The sequence below is a fragment of the Gigantopelta aegis genome, chromosome 10, assembly GCF_016097555.1.
Source record: "Gigantopelta aegis isolate Gae_Host chromosome 10, Gae_host_genome, whole genome shotgun sequence".
Taxonomy (NCBI): Eukaryota; Metazoa; Mollusca; class Gastropoda; order Neomphalida; family Peltospiridae; genus Gigantopelta; species Gigantopelta aegis.
Genome location: NC_054708.1, coordinates 25,263,922 through 25,283,374, shown reverse-complemented (window position 1 = coordinate 25,283,374; position 19,453 = coordinate 25,263,922). Strand labels below are relative to the sequence as shown.

The 19,453-nt window shown below is 34.7% G+C and overlaps 1 protein-coding gene across 3 annotated transcripts in view; it reads right to left on the bottom strand.

The window, feature by feature from the left end:
- Window positions 1-794: 794 nt before the first annotated feature.
- Window positions 795-19,453, bottom strand: part of LOC121382626 (phospholipase DDHD2-like) — a 36,343-nt gene continuing 17,684 nt past the window's right edge. For all 3 annotated transcript variants that reach the window (XM_041512153.1, XM_041512154.1, XM_041512155.1), the window contains 13 exons: window positions 19,222-19,363; window positions 18,398-18,500; window positions 17,674-17,779; window positions 16,740-16,888; window positions 15,799-15,921; window positions 14,659-14,754; window positions 13,886-13,998; window positions 12,652-12,871; window positions 10,759-10,770; window positions 10,188-10,281; window positions 6,486-6,686; window positions 4,998-5,136; window positions 795-3,889 (listed from right to left, as the gene is read on the bottom strand). In XM_041512153.1, the coding sequence (XP_041368087.1) occupies window positions 3,550-3,889; window positions 4,998-5,136; window positions 6,486-6,686; window positions 10,188-10,281; window positions 10,759-10,770; window positions 12,652-12,871; window positions 13,886-13,998; window positions 14,659-14,754; window positions 15,799-15,921; window positions 16,740-16,888; window positions 17,674-17,779; window positions 18,398-18,500; window positions 19,222-19,363 (1,838 nt within the window). In that variant the 3' untranslated portion in view covers window positions 795-3,549. The remainder of the gene's footprint in view (window positions 3,890-4,997; window positions 5,137-6,485; window positions 6,687-10,187; window positions 10,282-10,758; window positions 10,771-12,651; window positions 12,872-13,885; window positions 13,999-14,658; window positions 14,755-15,798; window positions 15,922-16,739; window positions 16,889-17,673; window positions 17,780-18,397; window positions 18,501-19,221; window positions 19,364-19,453) is intronic.

The window sequence follows — 19,453 nt, the reverse complement described above, 5'->3', positions numbered from 1 at the left end:
TGTTATTGGTATGTGTTATCATAAATAGCAAATGGTGTTCTCACCAGTGAGTGTGTAACAAATAAAAGTAAAATATGTTAACCTGTAACACAGTGATTGTAAACCATATACAATGTACATGTAGTGGGATGGATTCTATGAACTCTAGTGGTTTGTCAAATTGATTTTCTTTCACCACGATAAAATGAGAAGATATTGGTTTATTTTTTCTGGTTTTGCAGATACCGATTCAATGTTAATATGACAATGCACACTATTAGGGGAAGAAAGTTATATTGATGAACACACTGATGAAATATCAAAACACACAACATGAGTAGACAGTGCTCATGACAAATGTTTACAATATGAATTTATCAGTCAAAATAATTTGTTAACTATTGTAGTTTCTGTTTTGAAACATCTGAAACCATGCTAATTAAGGTTCTTCAAAGACCAGTTTATAGTTGTTCATATTTATTACTATATGTGCCAAATAAAAAAATTAATATTTTCCAACTTTTGTTTTTGTCTTTTTTAAACTCATGAAATGGAATTATTTGAAAATGACAGCCTTTCATACTAAATCATATGACATCACAAGCCATCTATTCCATTATGAACTTCAATTTTTCAATTTAATTAATCTCTAATACTAAATATGTAGGATTCTGTAGATTTTGAGTATTAATTGTAAGATGATTGCTTCCACAACTGTTCAGTTGGGACATTTTTAGCAATGGTACAGTTCAACATAAATAGAGTGAACAACAATAAAAACTAACAATACATCAACTGCAAAATAACATAATGAGTAAACAATATTCATTTATTATAAACAAAAAGGAAAATGTTGGTTCTTATATTACAGGACAGAAAATCACTGTAAATGATTAAAGCAAGCAACCAGATAAAAAAACAAATTGCACATGTAAAAATATCCATCACCCGATCTTACAGCAATACTAATATATTAATAATAAAACACACACACAGTGAAACCTGCACATATATTCTCTTAAAAGCAGTCACCTATATTAAGGTCTCACTACACAGTTAATTTCTGGGTAAAAGTTCATTCATCACAGTCCACTACAGTTCCTAATTGTGACATATGTTGTGGTTCACATATTCACTTCTAGTAATTGGGGTAGAATTAAAACAATTTGTATTTTTAATGGTCAGCCTTCTGGCTGGATTTTGCCCATGTTATTTTGTAATATTGTGCATTGACCTTTGGGGACATGGGTGTATAGCGGAAGAGCCAGAGTGTGTGAATGGGTTTTAGAACGACCTGTTCCGACTGGTACTACAGCTAAATACAAAAAACTGAGACGGAAATGTTCTCAATTTTGGAGTGAAAATAAATGTTTATTTAATGTATGTTCGCAATCGTGTATTTTATTAGTGCCAACAAGAACCCATTCTATTGACTATCTTCATTTGAAGTTGGGCAATTTAATATGGATTTCAATGGCAGATGACATCTGTGTAATGAGACATAAAAGAACAATGTTCTTTACCTAGTATTAAACTTACAACATTACATGAATTAAGAAGTTACTTAATATCTTTAAATGGTGATTTTTCTGTCTCAGTTATCTGATTTTTGGCAAAATAGCCTGTCTTGAGCAACCATCTCTATTGTTATTCTAATGTTCTGTGTTTTAAATATGTCAACTTTAGGCAAACTCAACTTTTAAAAGCAACCACCTGTCCTAGATGACCACATCTAGTTAACACATTAAGTTGAATAAATATTCTCAAATGAAATAATGTAAAACATTCCAATTAAGTTTGAAAATTTTATTATTCATATTATTAGTGATATTATTTACAGCTATGACATTAACATAATGGGATATTGCAATAAATAGATATTAAGAATACTAAAATTCAATAACTTTGTTTGAATAATATTACAGTAATAATTCAGGCAAGAACCAAACATGTTTTTTTTTTTTAAAACAAAACTCTTTTGATAAATAATGATACAACTAAAACATGTTTAAGTCTTAGAACACTAAACAGCTAATTACCTATGACAAAAATAGCAGTACATCAAAAGGTAACGGCGAATAATAAAATGAGTCGCAAAATATTGTTTTTACAGTAGTCATAAAACTACAAAAGAAAACAACTCATAAAACAGAAATGGTGCATCTATTATACAGAAAATGTATGACATAACTGTAAAATGGCTGGTTTATTCCAATTGGTAGTACTGCATTAGCAAGAAAAACTAAATGTAATCCCCATGTCGTTGCTGTGTCTTGAATTTTCAAAAAAAATTTCCTTTTTAGTTGATTTAAACTATATTTAAAGCCAAAATATCATTGTTACAGATAAGTCAACATGGAAAAATGCAGATGCAACAATGAACAGTGTTGTAATAAACTAAAAACATCATAATATTTCTAAATAAAACGTTACATTAACAAGTCGCACACACAGAGGAAGAGAGGGAGAAGGGGAGGGAGTGAATATAAATTATACATTTAGTTCTGTGGATGAATGAGGCGATTAATGAGATTCATGGATTAATGAAATTGAAATTCTTAAATTATGTGACATCATTTTGGCTAATCCAAGCATTTGTAACAAAAGTTTAATTACAGACTGAATTATTAATCAAACTAGTTTGGCAAGACATGTAACCAGTCATTGAATCGACTGATACAGTTAATGTAGAGGGGCTAGAATTACTCACAGAGCTGAGCTCACACTCAGGGTTGGGACCACTGTAACTGGGATACAATCCTTGCACCCATTAGCCTTAAAACCCGACAACTTAACCACTGTTCCACTCCGGCAAATCACTGACCATGGATTCAAATCATATCATGTATATGTATGCAACAAAAGAAAAATGCATAAAGATGTGTGCTTTATGAAATTCAGGAAAATAATTTGCGAATTGTTTCAGTGTTCTCCAAGCAAATACAGCTTTCTAAAGAGTTTCATAAATCTTATGTGCAACATACCTGTGATAATGTACATGTATTTATTATCAGAATGTGCATGCAACAAAAGTAATAATCAACATACTTTTCACCCATATAAATCAATAATTATGACTGGATGACCTCAACAAAGGTGTTGAAAACAATTCCCTTATGAACCCCATCATGTATATTTATTATAAGCATGTGACATATGATACATACAGAACCATACCGATAATATACTGGTTTTCATGAATGGTTAATTAACTGATCAAGACTGTTAATGACAGTAACAGCATTCCGTTTGCTTTAGAAGCAAACAAGAAACAAGCTGCAACATCTCATGTCCAGCTTGAGCCAAAAACATTTAGCAGTTTGGTACTAACACATTGTACTTTAAAATATATGCTACATGACAGTTACACATTTCATTTTGTTCTGAAAATCATCAGATTTCACTTTGAAAGTTACAAGCTTTCTTCTATTTAAGCACATTTACCAAATTGCTAAACCTTTTGGTCTCAGGTACATTTTGTCAAACTGTACATTTTTAAACTCTTCAATATTTTGTTCTGAAATAAATATTACTGCCACCCTGACTAGAACACCTACAACCTGTGCATGACTATTTTGGCGGAGATCGTACAAAGCCAGAAACTGGAGGAGGTCCTTGATTCATTGGGGGAGGTGTTCCATGATGTGGAGCAGACCCCATGGGTGGGCCTTGTTTTGGGGGTGTTGACACATGTTGTGAGAAAGGCCCTGGAGCAAAACCAGGGGGTGGAGCCTGAGACCTCTGATGACCAACGGCTCCTCCGACTGGTGGGGGAGGTCCCTGTCCAGCCATGGGTGGAGCAGCGTTAGCTGCCCTTTGATGTATTCCCTCAGGGCCAGGCATCTGTGGCATCATTCCAGATGCAGCATAAGTCTGTTTTAAAATCAACAGTACAGTGTCTTCAGATTCCCTGCAAAGACAAAGATAACACTGTTAGAGAAACTATAATTGGAAGAACAAAGTAACTGTCAGTTCAACTCATAGATGAGAAAGTAGATGTATATACAAGATACCTTTGGTACTAAACAAAGAAAAGAACATATGGGTTTTTTGACACTTGGTTGAGACACAGAAAGAGGAAATCCACCACCACCACATAAGTTACACTTAATAAAAAGTAATAAAGGATCTAATACATGCAATTTTTAGCAGACAAGACAGAACAAATGACAGCCTTTGATGTGCATGGGGATCTGGCTGGGACAATACAAAATCCAAAATTTATTATAGACAATCTGTTCTATGACTCGTGACACCTCAAGAAAGTGCTTTACAACCGAGCTACTTTCCAAAACTGCTAATTAAGCAACAGCCTACATGTATCTGATGGAAGAAAATTCATCTTTAATACACTCAATTTCCAGATGCACGACATCACTGGCATAATTTTTTATGGTGGTGGGGGGGGGGAATAGGGGGGGGGGGAGCACACTTTGGTCTATGTCTGCTATGGGTGACAGGCAAATGTTGAAGGTGGTAGGGAGAAAAGGTGTGACAGGAGGGGCTATGGCACCATCTGACCCCTACCTCCACTCCCGTCACCAGCTATGCCAGTGCCTGATACTTTCAGCTGCTAATTAAACAAAGGGCTGAGGTGTTGTTAAACATTCCTGTACTTCATAAAGGAGAAAAAAGAAAGAAATGTTTTATTTAACGGCAAACTCAACACATTTTATTTACGGTTATATGGCATCAGACATATGGTTAAGGAACACACAGATACTGAGAAAGGAAACCTGCTGTCGCCACTTCATGGGCTTCTCTTTTTGTAGAAAGGGTTCTTTTATATGCAGCATCCCACAGACAGGGTAGTACATACCATGGCCTTTGATATACCAGTCGTGGTGCACTGGCTGGAACGAGAAATAGCCCAATGGGCCCACCACCAGGGATCGATCCCAGACTGACTGCGCATCGAGCGAGCACTTTACCACAGAGCTATGTCCCGCCCTTCATAAAGTAGAATCTTGCTTAGCATGCAGTCACTAATCTCCAGCAATAAGCAATCCAAAACTCACCAATAACCTCCATGACATGACAGTGCAAAGAGATACTCGTTAAAACTTTCAATGGGGGCCTCTTGCAGAACATAATCTATTCTGCCGCCAGCATTTAAGCGGCCCATTTCAATTTCTTCTTCGTTGTTAGATGATACAGCTGAAATGGAAAAACAAGCAAATGACTAAGACAAATTTTATGTTTTCTGAATGGCTACACAAATCTATTCATGAAAGCTACTTTTACCAAATAGCAGCAAGGGGTCTTTCATATGATAATAATGGTGGTAAATGTGTTACAACAACAGACATATTATTAATCTGAATCATACATGGACAGTAAATATGACGATACACTGGTGGCAAAATGTGATGTTCCGACAACAGACCTATTATTAATCTGAATCATACATTGGCAGTAAATATGATGATATACTGGTGGCAAAATGTGATGTTCCGACAACAGACGAGTTATTAATCTGAATCATAAATTGGCAGTAAATATGATATACTGGTGGCAAAATGTGATGTTCTGACAACAGATGTGTTATTAATATGATTCATACATTGGCAGTAAATATGATGATATACTGATGGCAAAATGTGATGTTACGACAACAGACATATTATTAATCTGAATCATACATCGGCAGTAAATATGATATACTGGTGGCAAAATGTGATGTTCGGACAACAGATGAGTTATTAATCTGAATCATACATCGACAGTAAATATGATAATATACTGGTGGCAAAATGTGATGTTACGACAACAGACGAGTTATTAATCTGAATCATACATTGACAGTAAATATGACGATATACTGGTGGCACAATGTGATGTTCTGACAACAGATGTATTATTAATCTGAATCATACATTGACAGTAAATATGATAATATACTGGTGGCAAAATATGATGTTACGACAACAGACGAGTTATTAATCTGAATCATACATTGACAGTAAATATGATAATATACTGGTGGCAAAATGTGATGTTACGACAACAGACGAGTTATTAATCTGAATCATACATTGACAGTAAATATGATAATATACTGGTGGCAAAATGTGATGTTCCGACAACAGATGTATTATTAATCTGAATCATACATGGACAGTAAATATGACGATATACTGGTGGCAAAATGTGATGTTCCGACAACGGACGAGTTATTAATCTGAATCATACATTGACAGTAAATATGATAATATACTGGTGGTTCAATGTGATGTTTCAACAACAGACGAGTTATTAATCTGAATCATAAATTGACAGTAAACATGATGATATACTGGTGGTAAAATGTGATGTTACGACAAGACATATTATTAATCTGAATCATACATTGGCAGTAAATATGATGATATACTGGTGGTAAAATGTGATGTTACGACAACGGACATGTTATTAATCTGAATCATACATGGACAGTAAATATGATGATATACTGGTAGTAAAATGTGATGTTACGACAACATATGAGTTATTAATCTGAATCATACATTCAGTTTCTGCCTTGTCCTCTTCCCGCTGGTTAAAGCCCTCCATGATGTTGTTCATTTCCTTGTCGACTTCCTGTTCGATAGACGTGTCGGTGCGGTGAGCTGCAGCGAAATCGTGAATCGAGTTCCAAGTCACCTTCAGTGACTCGATGATCCTCTGCTTGATGTCGGCACCAACTCGCGACAAGCTCTCTTTCAACTCTAAAACACAACAATAACGATGACGAGTTGTTAAACTGAAATATGTCCATGCCATCCATTAGCCGATGTGTATCTTTGTGCTGGGGTGTTGTTAAACATTCATTCATTCATTCTTTTAAATATGTCCATAGGACAACAAAGTTCAAGATTTCTTTTCAAAAGTAAGACAAAAAAACGTTATGCAATTCAGTAAATATGCTCATGTACCAGTCGTGGTGCACTGGTTGAAACGAGAAATAGCCCAATTGGCTCACTGACGGGGATCAATCCCACACCGACCGTGCATCAAGTGAGCACTTTACCACTGGGCTATATCCTACCCTTCATTTTCTTTGATTATGGTATTCATAAAATGAATTGTTGCCAGTGCTTTTTGCAAAAAAAAATCTTGCACCCAAGTATGTGAAACTGGTTAAAAGTTTATGCATTTCATTATATGATTCGATTTCCTTGTGTATGAAAAAGTGAGCTAGTGTCAGTTCCTTTTCCAATAATCTTGCACCCAAACCGGACCATATTATAGCTCATTTTAAAAGCAAAATGATATAAAAATAATATACAAATAAGTTTATAACAATAAAATACACGTAGTTAACTTAAAATGAAGAAATTACGCTAATCAGTATGCATATTTATTCGTGAGCGTTCGGAAAAAAGGGAAGTGACGTCAGAGCCGCTGTACTCTTCCATTGTTGTTAACTGTTTATATATGGAGTAAGGGGCTTACGATCTTTTCAGTCCAACAGTGCCGTACTGCGCGGCCTTTGGGTGTAAAAATAAACAGTTTAAACGATCGGGATTGTGTTTTTACGGTTTTCCAAAGGATTGTATCCGAATAAAGACGCGTGTATTTTATTGTAAAACAAAAGATTGGACACCAACACCGCATAGTACTTTGGTGTCAGCCTATTTACAGCCCGGAGCCCGAACTTTACCCGGAGACAAAAAACAGTACTCGGTTGCAAATGCCGAGGTGTACATTGTACATATTTGGCACAAAGATACACCTCAGCATGATGTATTTATATATGTTAAAACAAAAAGGTAGAATGGTTTTTTTTTTAATTTCTGGAAAAAAAAGAAGATTTTTCATGTTAGGGCTGTAGGCCTACATAACAAAATCTGTATTCACCGTCCGAAGAAGGAAACGTCAATAAGTAATTAAATATAGCATATACAAACATGGGATTTGGCATGAGGATACATCTCAGTACGATGTATTTAAATATGTTTTAAAAAAACTGTGTAGAAAACAAAAATAATTTTAAATAATGTTTTTTTCTTCAAATAATTTTAAATAATGTTTTTAATCCCCAAAGTAACACGAATTCAATACAAAATAAACCACTACTGTCAGTGTCGAAATAACTATTATGTTTCATCCACGGGCTGACTTGAGAATCGGAGTGTTGTTTTAGTTAATTGGTCCTTTCTTTCAGTGGCCTGCACATGTGATTCCTGACTGGCAGGTGTATATTGCAGGGTATCGACCAGTTAAGTGATTACCACTGTCTAGACATACATACAAAATACTTGCCAGTTTTTTAAGATCACAGGGTATTCTGTCTGAACTGAACTGAATTGAACTTTATTTCACTCAGGCCGCTATTCAGCGGCATATGAGGTACATTAACAATAATTATATGACAGTGACAAGATGGGGTTTACAGGAGAAAATTTATATGTACAATATATATAAAAAAAAGGTCTAATAATAATAATACAAAATGAAATATATTTCTAATAGTAATAATCTACATGTATATATATATATATTTCGGGAGTTATTAAAGAAAGAGCATGTAAGTAGATTGTGAAATTCGTCTCCAATGTCATTTTTGTTACATAGTGTACATAGTCTGCTTTCTACTGGGGTGTTGTTCCATCATCCTGTTTCGATTGGTAAGTAATGGTTTGATGTTCTAAATTTTAGTAACGTAGTCCAGGATATTTGTGGTAATTTTATAATATAGTTTTCTAATGTTAGATGTTCTTTAAATGTGGTGTACATTTTACCCCTTGATTATGAAGCTATGTCGCTATTCCATTGTTGAAGGTACTGATCGTTTTGTCTTAATTTAACGTTATGGATAAGTAGTGGTAAAGATGAAACATTTTGTGACATCCAAATACTGGTCATACCTAGTTGGTTAAATATATTTTCCACGTGTTTTATCCACTTATAATTATATCCAGTTATGTTAGAGTTGTGTAACATTAGTTTATACAATAAGAGGGATGTTTTTGTTTGTTTTCCAGAAACAATTCGGGCCCAGATACTTATCATCCTTTGTTGGATAATTAATTAATTTAAGGGGTTTTCTTCCAAGTTCACCGTATATCATGAATAGTGGGGTTCCTTTCCTTACTGGTAGGATGTGTTGTGACAATAGTACAATGTTAATGGACATTATCAGCCGCCCTGCTTCATTACTGTAAATAATGCTGTAAAACCCTTGATTAAGTAGACTTTCCCATCTAAAATTACAAAACTGACCAATTACATAGTACCAAAGAAAAGAAAATTATCACTTGGGTATTGTGAGTGGTCGTTTTTACTCTAAAGCACCCTACCAATAGGCCTAATAATATGCTGGGGGTTTTTTAAGAGAAAAATACTATAACCCCATTTCGATCTATTGATGCAAACTGAAATATATTTAGTTAAAAAGTTGATTATACTCTTAAGTCATTTATGTTGTTTTACAAGTCAGGTTAATGAAAGTGAAGCGCCTTGTAAATTAGAGCGTTTGTTTACACTGTGCATACAGATTTCATTATGTACAGCCCAAACATGAAAAATGCAATATTTTCTAAAAAAAAAAGGAAAAAAAAAAAGTTTGTCCTACATTTATATTTTGTACATATTTAAATACATCATACCGAGGTGTATCTTTATGCTAAATATGAACAGTATACACCTCGGCATCAGCATCCGGGTTTTGGTTTTGTCTCCAGGTTACTTTCGGGCTCCGGGCTGTAAATTGGTCGGTTTATCCACCCTCTGACTCGCTATCCGTTTTTTCTTCAGTATCACTGTTGTAAGTAAATGTGTGTCTTTCTTCATTTACTAACAGCTCAAATTGATACGGCAAAACGTTTTGCGAACGAACACTCAATGTTTTGGTACGCTGTGCAAGTCTTAGATTCTTTATGAGTGGTACGGACTAATGCTTTTAAGTGTAAGGCTTCACATCAAGTGACACGTCTCTGACATCACGGACCTCGTGATTGCCCTGCTCATTAAAGATCGGCAATTTCCGCTAAGAGCTCATATCTGGGGGGGGGGGGGGTTTACGGAGATATTTTAAGTAATTAATTTTAAATTTTTTTATTTTTTTAGGTGATTCAATTTATAATTAATTGTACATGGTTGGTGCCAAATATAGGTCACGTGACATGTTTCCTTTAACTTCCATAGTAATCAAAATGCACACAACATATTTCTACAACGCAAAATAAAACCCCCATTAATGAGGTCTGTATTTATTTTGTATTTACCTAGGTGAAATCGTTTTCTTCCTTTGTGATGGGGCATCAATACCGGTTTCACATTACTGGCGGCTGGGTTTACTAGAGGCTCCAAACGATATGCCTGTTACAGAAAGTCATGGTATTATACTAAGGTTGCAGTCAGTATGCAGAAAGTCAAATATATCTGTATGGGTAAGGGTAACATACATGTATTATCAAATGTATGTTGTTAAAGCTCATGTAAACATTAATTCATTCAGGACATAAATTTAATAATAACTGTAAACTAGTTTTAAATTATAATCCTGTTTCTCTGTTATCCTGTATACTTAGAATATATTGATGTCAAGAAATAGTCCCATGGCATAATTTTCACCAAAAACTATTAAGTGTATCTCAACCATCTGCTATCTCAAGCTGGTTGGTTTGGTCCCTTCAACATCAAGATACATACATGTAGTATGACTGTATCTGTACCTTATATACATAACGCGTTAAACAAAATATAATGATTGTGTTCTGTTATCTATAACTGAATTTATAACTATGGTATCCTGTTGTGAGTAAAAAAGAAAGATAATTATTTTACAGTACTTACCACAGGGTCATACTGGCATTACATGAAAGAAAAAGAGAAAAAAACCTAAATTAGATCATTTCACTACAAATATCATGAACATTGAGCCAATCACGGCTAGCTCTGGCACTCGTCAATTGCGAATTTCAAAAACAATTGGTAAATTTTATTTTGATTTGGTGAAATAATTTCATGTAATAATTGATATTTTGTTACAAAATAACTGGGGTTTGCCATTTTTGAAGTTTAATAAATAATATGGCTAAATTTTCTGCTGACCCAGAGCTAGCCCTGCCAATTTTTTTTAAATTTTTTTATGGTGAATTTGGTAAAAACATATGTTAAAGCCGCACGCCCTAGTTTCATCCAGCGAAAATAAATTATAATTTGGTTAATCTACAAACCTGTAACACACTTAGATCACGTTTTTATCAAATGGAGTGAAAAAGCAGGTTTTATATCGATAAATACCATGGGAATCCCCATGTCCCAATTGCTTGAAATAATTTTGAAAGTTAGTATTCTGATGTCACCGGTAGGTGTCGCTCGAAGCACAACAATGCCTACGTCACGACAAATTTCACAGAGTGTGCACAGACTTGGGGTGCGTTCCTTTCACCTCTCCTGGACATGTTCCAACTGTTCTGTCCTGGTTGTATCCCCTCTCCAGATATCGTAAGACTTAGCAAAATTATTGGTTTTAAGGGTTTGTAACGTTTTGTATTGAGATACTTACTTGTCTGAACTTTATTGTTACTGAAAATGTTCACGAACTGTGAAGAAAAATCTCACAAATGAACAAGAAAACGACAACAAATCGGATGTTGATTGCGCGAACCGTGCACGAGAAAACCAAACCAAACCAAACCAAAATGATAACAGTCATGTGGTATACCAACGTCTGTGACATTGAAATGGGAATATCCCCTCTAAAAATAGATTAGATCATGTCTGCTCAACGGTTTTTTCTCAGAGGCCCGTGGCATTTTATGAAATACGAAAAATAAATTTTGTGGTATTACAAACACCAGGATTACCAAAAAACACTTCAGGTGAATGGAAATGTATATTCTAAATAATAAACGGTAAGTAAAGTGCAATTTTATTTGTGAAAAAATGGGTTTAATAGCGAAAAACAACGGCATAATGGTTAACAACTAGGGCGTGTCCCTTTAACAAATTCAAATTTCAAACAGCCAGAACTGCTATGTATCTATAAATGACATTGTCAAACAATTTTTTAAATAGACTTTTGGCACACAAGAATGATATATTCACCAGATTCAACTTTAATTCATATTTGGAAAATGGTGCCTTTAAGTCAATTACTACATTAAGTATCAACTTCGTTACATCACTTGTCTAGTAATAGGACTGAAATAAATGTCACTGAAATAATGAAGTCACTGACCCAGTTGTTTTTAAGGTATGTACCTTCTTAGTGTCACACAAAATGTATTTTGAGATACTACGAACAATAAGATGACAAGAAACATGATGGACTCGCCAAAATTGATCATTCAGACAATAAGCTGTAAATAATGTACAGTTTATTGGTAAAAAAATCCCTGTAACAGCCAAAATATATTACAATTGTTTAATCATAAACCTATAACTAGGGTTAGTGTCTGAGGTTCATAAATTTTAACTGAAAACATTATGTACATACACTCCAGGGAACATGTTGTTCAGTATCGCGTCACAATTCGCTATACAAATTTCAGAGATTGCTACACAATATTAAAACATTGAACACTAGTTGCTAATCAATTTTCAAATGACTAGAAATATCGCTAATCAAGATTCTGAAAACAAAATGTTCCCTGTGCATGTATTACTCTGACAGTGATATAACAATATCTTCCTCCAGTTTCACAAAAAAAATCATTTAAAACCCACAAAAAACCCACTTACTGGATGAAAAATGTTGAAAACGTGAGGGCAGTTTGGTAGTCTGAATTCCTTGCCCATGGTATCAACCCCACGGACAGCCAGAAAGACTCCAATAGGTGAACCGATGGCAAACAGAGCAGAGGTTTCAAAGATGAGCTGTGGGTATTCAACAAAAGGCTGACCAGTGCCTGCCAAACCACTGATGAACTCCACACAGATGCTGGCAGAACGCTTAGCACTTCTGAAACATTGGATTCATATTTATTTATTAGTATTGTCTCTTTAGCATTCTATTGCATGGTTTTAAATAAAAAACGCTCTCACATTACTAACCATGAATTAGAAAGGAAGGAAAAGGAATATTTGGTTAACATCTCGACATATTAAACTATGTCCTCATCAATGGGCTCATTGGGCTATTTCTAGTTCCAGCCAGTGTACCACGACTGGTACATCAAAGGCTGTGGTATGTGCTATCCTGTCTGTGGGATGGTGCACATAAAAGATCCCTTACTGCTAATCGAAAAGAGTAGCCCATGAAGTGACGACAGCAGGTTTCTTCTCTCAATATCTGTGTGGTCCTTAACCACATGTCAGACGCCATATAACCGTAAATAAAATGTGTTGAGTGCATCGTTAAATAAAACATTTCCTTCCTTTGTTATAATATGTTTTACTGGTGTCTAACACATGGACATTGGATACTTGTTCATGAAAGGCAGCATTGGTTCTTTTGTATACACTGTTCAATTGACTGGATAGTACAAATCATGGCCATTGATCTACTAAGTTATGGGGCACTGGTTGGGATGTAAATAACACCTGAATTCATTGAATGTGATCGATTCTATAATCCTTTGCACTGTAGGCTTAAATATGAGGTGGAGTACACATACGCAACACACAACTTAGCTCAGGGCTCACCCTGTGTATTGCCAAATTAGCCAATTGCTAATTTTTACACAAAATGGCTACCAAATTTTGACTTTGGCTAATAAAATATTCTTCAAATGTACCACATTATGATGATTTTAAAGGAAATACTCTACACTTCTGAAAATTGGCTGAACCAAAATTGTTTCCAATGTGAGTCCTGTTAGCTACATGTATTTGTGCTTTCTGCCTAGACAGACGTTAATAGATAGTGCCCTAACACATCACACCTTACTCAACACTCACTCTGGATTGTGAACATTATAAGAGCCATTTCCTAAACTACTAAAATATTTGTTTAAAATCAATACATTAAACTTACGCCTGTTGTCGAGCCAACATCAAAAATTGTTCCTTCTTTTTCTGTTCCTGCCTCCTTGCTTGCCTCTCTGCATCCTTACTGGCTTGCTCTTCGAGTTGTTTCTTTTTCTTCTCCTGTAAACAGAAATGATCAGCCATTTGTTAAGACATAAAAATTATACAAAAATAATATATTAAAGTCCTGAAAACTTTTAACCTGGATTACTCAATGTTTCAGAAAATTAAGTAAAAATGTGAAAGTTTGTTGCTTGTAAGAATTAATTTCAAGATTTAAATATGAAACGGACATGTATTTGAAATGCAAATACATTAGTTTCTACTTGAAATGCTTATTAGGCCTGCTGTATCATGATATTAGAAAAAAATAACAGAATATGACAAAGAAAGGTAAGGAATAGTGTTTTGTGTTTGTTTTCAATTTGTACCATGGAATCGTTTGATAAAGCTGTTGGTTAAGTTGAAAAAAAAAAGAGGTGGAAGTACAGTACATCACATTATATATACAGTAATCCTTTGTAAATGGAAATATTTTATTTAATGACCCCCTCGACACATTTTATTTACAGTTATATGGCATCGGACATATGGCGAAAGGACCACATATTGAGAGATGAAACCTGATGTCGCATCATCATGGGCTATTCTTTTCGATTAGCAGCAGGGGATCTTTTATATGCACCATCACACAGACAGGATAGGACATACCACAACCTTTGTTATACCAGTTGTGGAATACTGGCTGGAACGATCCTTGTAAATGATTCTAACACAAACCTTTTCTTCTTTCTGTTCTTTTAAAATACCGAGCAGTTTTTTTCTTGGCCCCATGGGCAAACCAAGATCTTTCAGATCAGAGTCACTGCACATTGTCTGTCAAACAAAAATAAACCAAAACATTTCAATTGGTAATTAATCTATATTCTGGTTTTGCTTAACAAAACTAAATGTAATTACTAAGAATAATTGAAACACAAAGTCAGGCAAGCCATTTCTTTTTGTGAGATTCAAACTTTGAAAGAAAAAAAACAACAATAACAAAGTACATTTTGCGAAACTAAAGTTTTATTTTGTTTCCTAACACCATTAGAGAACATTGATCAAATTAATCCTGGCTACAGAAAGTCAAACATTTCTAATTCTGAGTCTTCAGAGGAAAACCTGATACATTTTTTCATTTTCTATGTGTATCATTTCTTTAAAAAAAAATTAAAATATGATCATAATTTTACCTTTAACTTTACACACAAAAACCTACAATAGCCTTCTGTGCAAAACCACTCCTCGTACCTCTACAAGTAATCTTATCTATAACATTTTTTTTAAATATACTACCCATAACCCTAAGCATATGCTTGCAGGTATATATACCAGGTCTTATAACTTTACATACAACAAAAAACTACCATAGCCCTTGCTACACACATATAGGTAATCTCACTGCTAACATTCTCTTAAAAAGACAATATAAGTCCCCTAACAGGCCTAACAAATTTTCACATCTTCTAAGTTCAATGGCCATAATTGTGTGAAAAATGATCTGTAACATGATAAAGCTATACACAAAATGTCATCACAATTTCTTCAGGTATTTCCAAAATGAGTAAAAAAAAAAAATAATAATAATAATCTCTCCTGAATGGGTAAATTGCCATTAAAGGCAAACTAGATCTGTAACAGTATATTGTAAAGCTATACACAAACTTTCAGCTCAGCCTCTCAAGGACATGTGAATAAAGCATGCAGAAACCTATATGTGGGTCAGATAAGATGAACAGACTCAACAGACAGATGGATGGACCGGTAGGGCACTAAAAACACTGTCATAACCCTCCCCATATAATAATAACATTTAAAGAAGACACTCCAGAACGAGCTGTGTCATAAAGAAATCAAGTAAAGAGATCATATACTAACCAGTGCTTCCATGTCTATTTGTTCTTTTTCAAAGACTTCAGCCTTGTCCTGCAGACCGACTTTAGCCAAGAGATCCTCCATGCTCAGTTTCTGCGACAGTTCTTCCGAGTCCACCGACAAACCCTGGATACAATTATACAGTTACTCCTCCTTACACTAAACAGGCAATTATTACTGCACATGATTGAGGATCCGAAAACTAATCTACCAAATACCAAAAATAAAATAGGCCCCATGGTTGTAAAACGTCTTAGGTTCAGACTCAAGACTCTAATACAATCTAAGACTTTAACACCATCACAATGCCATACTAATTGTGCATGTGTGTGTGTGTGTGTGTGTTTTTGTGTGTGTGGGCTGTCATTAAATATTCGAGTCTAAGACTCTAAAAGTTTTATAAGCACGCGCCCAAGAATAGAAAAGTGAACTATCATATATTAATGTGACTCAAGAATTCTTAATCAATTTTGTGACAGAGTGAAGAAAAGAAAGAAGGGAGATGGTTGATTTTTTAAAAATGTAATCTTTTAGCACATCACACAAAATTTTACATAAAAAAAAAAATTAAATTGGCTACATACATGCATTTTGAAACAGTTTATAGCATGCAATAAAATTATTAATGTTCTCCTGTATCCAGACCTATTACTTTTATCTATGATTAATAAATATTTCAATATTCATATTATACAGTGCACAGCAAATATGAAAAAAATAAAATAAAATATTAGTAAATATTTTTAAAATACTGTTATTTACAACTGAGGATTCTAACATCAACTGTTGTAATAAAAAATATAAATCTGGAATTCTAGCAGTAAACATATATGACATTTTTTTATGACCATTACCAATCTATAATCTATTGCTACAAATTGGTAATTGTATTAATTTAATAGGGAGGGGGGGGGGGGGGGGGGGGGTCCTGAACACACACACACCTCTGTATTGCCATTCTGTTCTTTCTCTTCATCTTCATTGGAATTTTCTGAGTTGTCATCATCATCTTCCTCATCTGTTTCCTCATCCTCCTCAAACTCTGTACCCAGTTCTTTCTGATGCAGCAGTAAGTCAAACAGAATGGAAGAACCTACAGGACAAAAACACAGTACTGTGTTAGCCAAACTGAAGTAACCGTTTTAGGAGGTGTTCTGTTTTTAAAAAAAAGAATAATGAGATAAAAAATAAGATGAAAAAAGTAATCGGCTATTGGATGTCAAACGTGGTAATTTTGACATATATTCTTAGTGAGGAAACCTGCTACCTTTTTCCATTAGTAGCAAGGGATCTTTTATATGCACCATGCCACAGACAGGAGAGAACATACCATGGCCTTTGATATACCAGTTGTGGTGCACTGGCTGGAATGAGAAATAGCCTAATGGGCTCACCGATGGAGCCACTTTACCACTGGCTACATCCCACCGCTAAGAGATAACGGATATTTTTAATGCACTTTCCCACAGACAGGACAGCACATGAAAATGGCCTTTTAACTACCAGTCATGGGGCACCAGTCAGGATAAGAAGAAAAAAAACATTTTAAAATGTTCATAAATACAGACACAGTAACAAAATAAAGATGATCCCAAAATCTGAAGGTTCATCATGTGTGTATAACACAGTTGTATATAAACAAGGGGAAAAAATGGATGATCTCATTAAATGAAGAGATGTTGGATTATGAGTATTGCTAAACAAAAATATTCATTAGCCCAAGCGATATCTTTACAATTCAACTTTAAACAAGTTTGGTAGTTCCTACATACAAAAAAATAATAATAATAAAAAAAAATAATAGTAATAATAAATAATCATATACAATTTAAACCTTTTGTTTTTATAACGCAGGCTATCCTCCTTTACAAAACTTACCTAAACTGTGGCCAGCCACAGAAACTGATCCACCGAAGTTTGGGTTTCTCCGGCTGAACATACGGAAGAGTCGGTTCATCTCTTTAGCTACAGTGCTGGCAATAAGCTGTAATAGAACCAATTTTAAATGCAGCCATTAGTATTAGTATTTTGAGTCAACACGAGTTCTCTCTTTGACACCGCCAAAATCAGAGTAGGCTCTCTTTAACACATACAAAAATCAATGTTGTCTCTCTTTGATACATCTACATACAGAGTTTTCTCTTTTTGAATACCCCAAATACAAAAAAAGAAAAGGTTTTTTTGTTTGTTTAACGACACTACTAAAGCATATTGATTTATTAATCATTGGCTATTACCCCACATAGTCTTTTAAATTGGTATATTAGCTCTCTTTGATAAAATACTTATTTGTTTACATTTCAATTCATGTTAATGCTTAAGATTCAATTAAAGATTTGAGCGTACTGTCCCAGGTACACAATTCCACTATTTGAGCTGTCTACAGGCCCAGGATAGAGGGTAATGGTTAATGTGAAATAAATCCACTTAGCAGCTTTACACCTCTGCTCTTAGCTGCACTCCTATAGACTGTTAGGGGCAATATTGGATATGAACTCATGAGCCTGACATGTGATGGTTTAAAATCTCTAACATAAATGTACCACCGACCAAAATTGATTACAGGACTCTGTCTAGCAGAAGAATTAAATGCATATAATACCTGACAATAGCTTGGACTAGTGTAGAAGAGAATGTCCAACAACGTGTCATTCACAAAATGTCGCAGTTTGGCTGTACTTTTTAAAGTGATGGCTTGCAATCTCCTACAAATAAAATAAAATAAAATTACCAAAACAAACGAATAAACCAACAAAAGTAGGTGTTACCACATCTTCTGCAAAGTGTTTTAAGTTCCGTTAAACTAATTCAAAATAAAAAGCACACGTCTTAAAAGCAGCCTGTTACCAACTGAATAACCCTGCAATACCAATGGACCAGTCCTAACATCCCAACAAATGACTATAATGTTCCGTTGTGTTATGGGTACTTGCTTCTGTAAATTACTGCAAGCTTTCAGTAAGGTTTTACCTGCCTGATATTTTCAAGTGCATATTTGTTGTAATTTAATCTATATTTAACCTGCTACCTAGGTTTTCATCTGCTTGATATTTTCAAAATAGCAACATAGAACAGTGGCAGATCTAGAAAATAATAACGGGGGGGGGGCTGGATTGGGATGGAGTGAAACAGTGGGGGCTTACGGTAAAGGTAAAGGTACCATTAAACGTCACAGATACAAACATAATATTTTGTCATATTTAATGTATTTTGCTAAAAATTACAAATGTCAATCAGTACAGCAACTGCGATTAATAAATTAAATATGTTTGGAATGAATATTAAACAAAATTCCCAGGAAGGGAGGGGGTGGCTAGCCACCTTATTCACCCCCCTGGATCCGCCACTGCAGAATTATCATATGAAACCCTGAACAAAATCTTGTCTTGTAAATACTGCACATTTAACCGATGCACAACAACGTACCTGTCAACCCCAGTTTTGTCTGAATGCAATGTTTTGTGCCACTGAACTGGCAGGTACTCCACTCTGTTGATACGGCCCTCGGCTTTGTAATAAGGGAAGTGTGTCTTGATGAGCCCATGAGAAATAGAGCGGAAATCGTCAACTGAAATAAAATAAAATTCAGTTAGTCTAGTCAAGGTAAGGCAAAGAATTTTGTTGAATAACAAGCTTGCAATTATTAGGTATCTAAAAC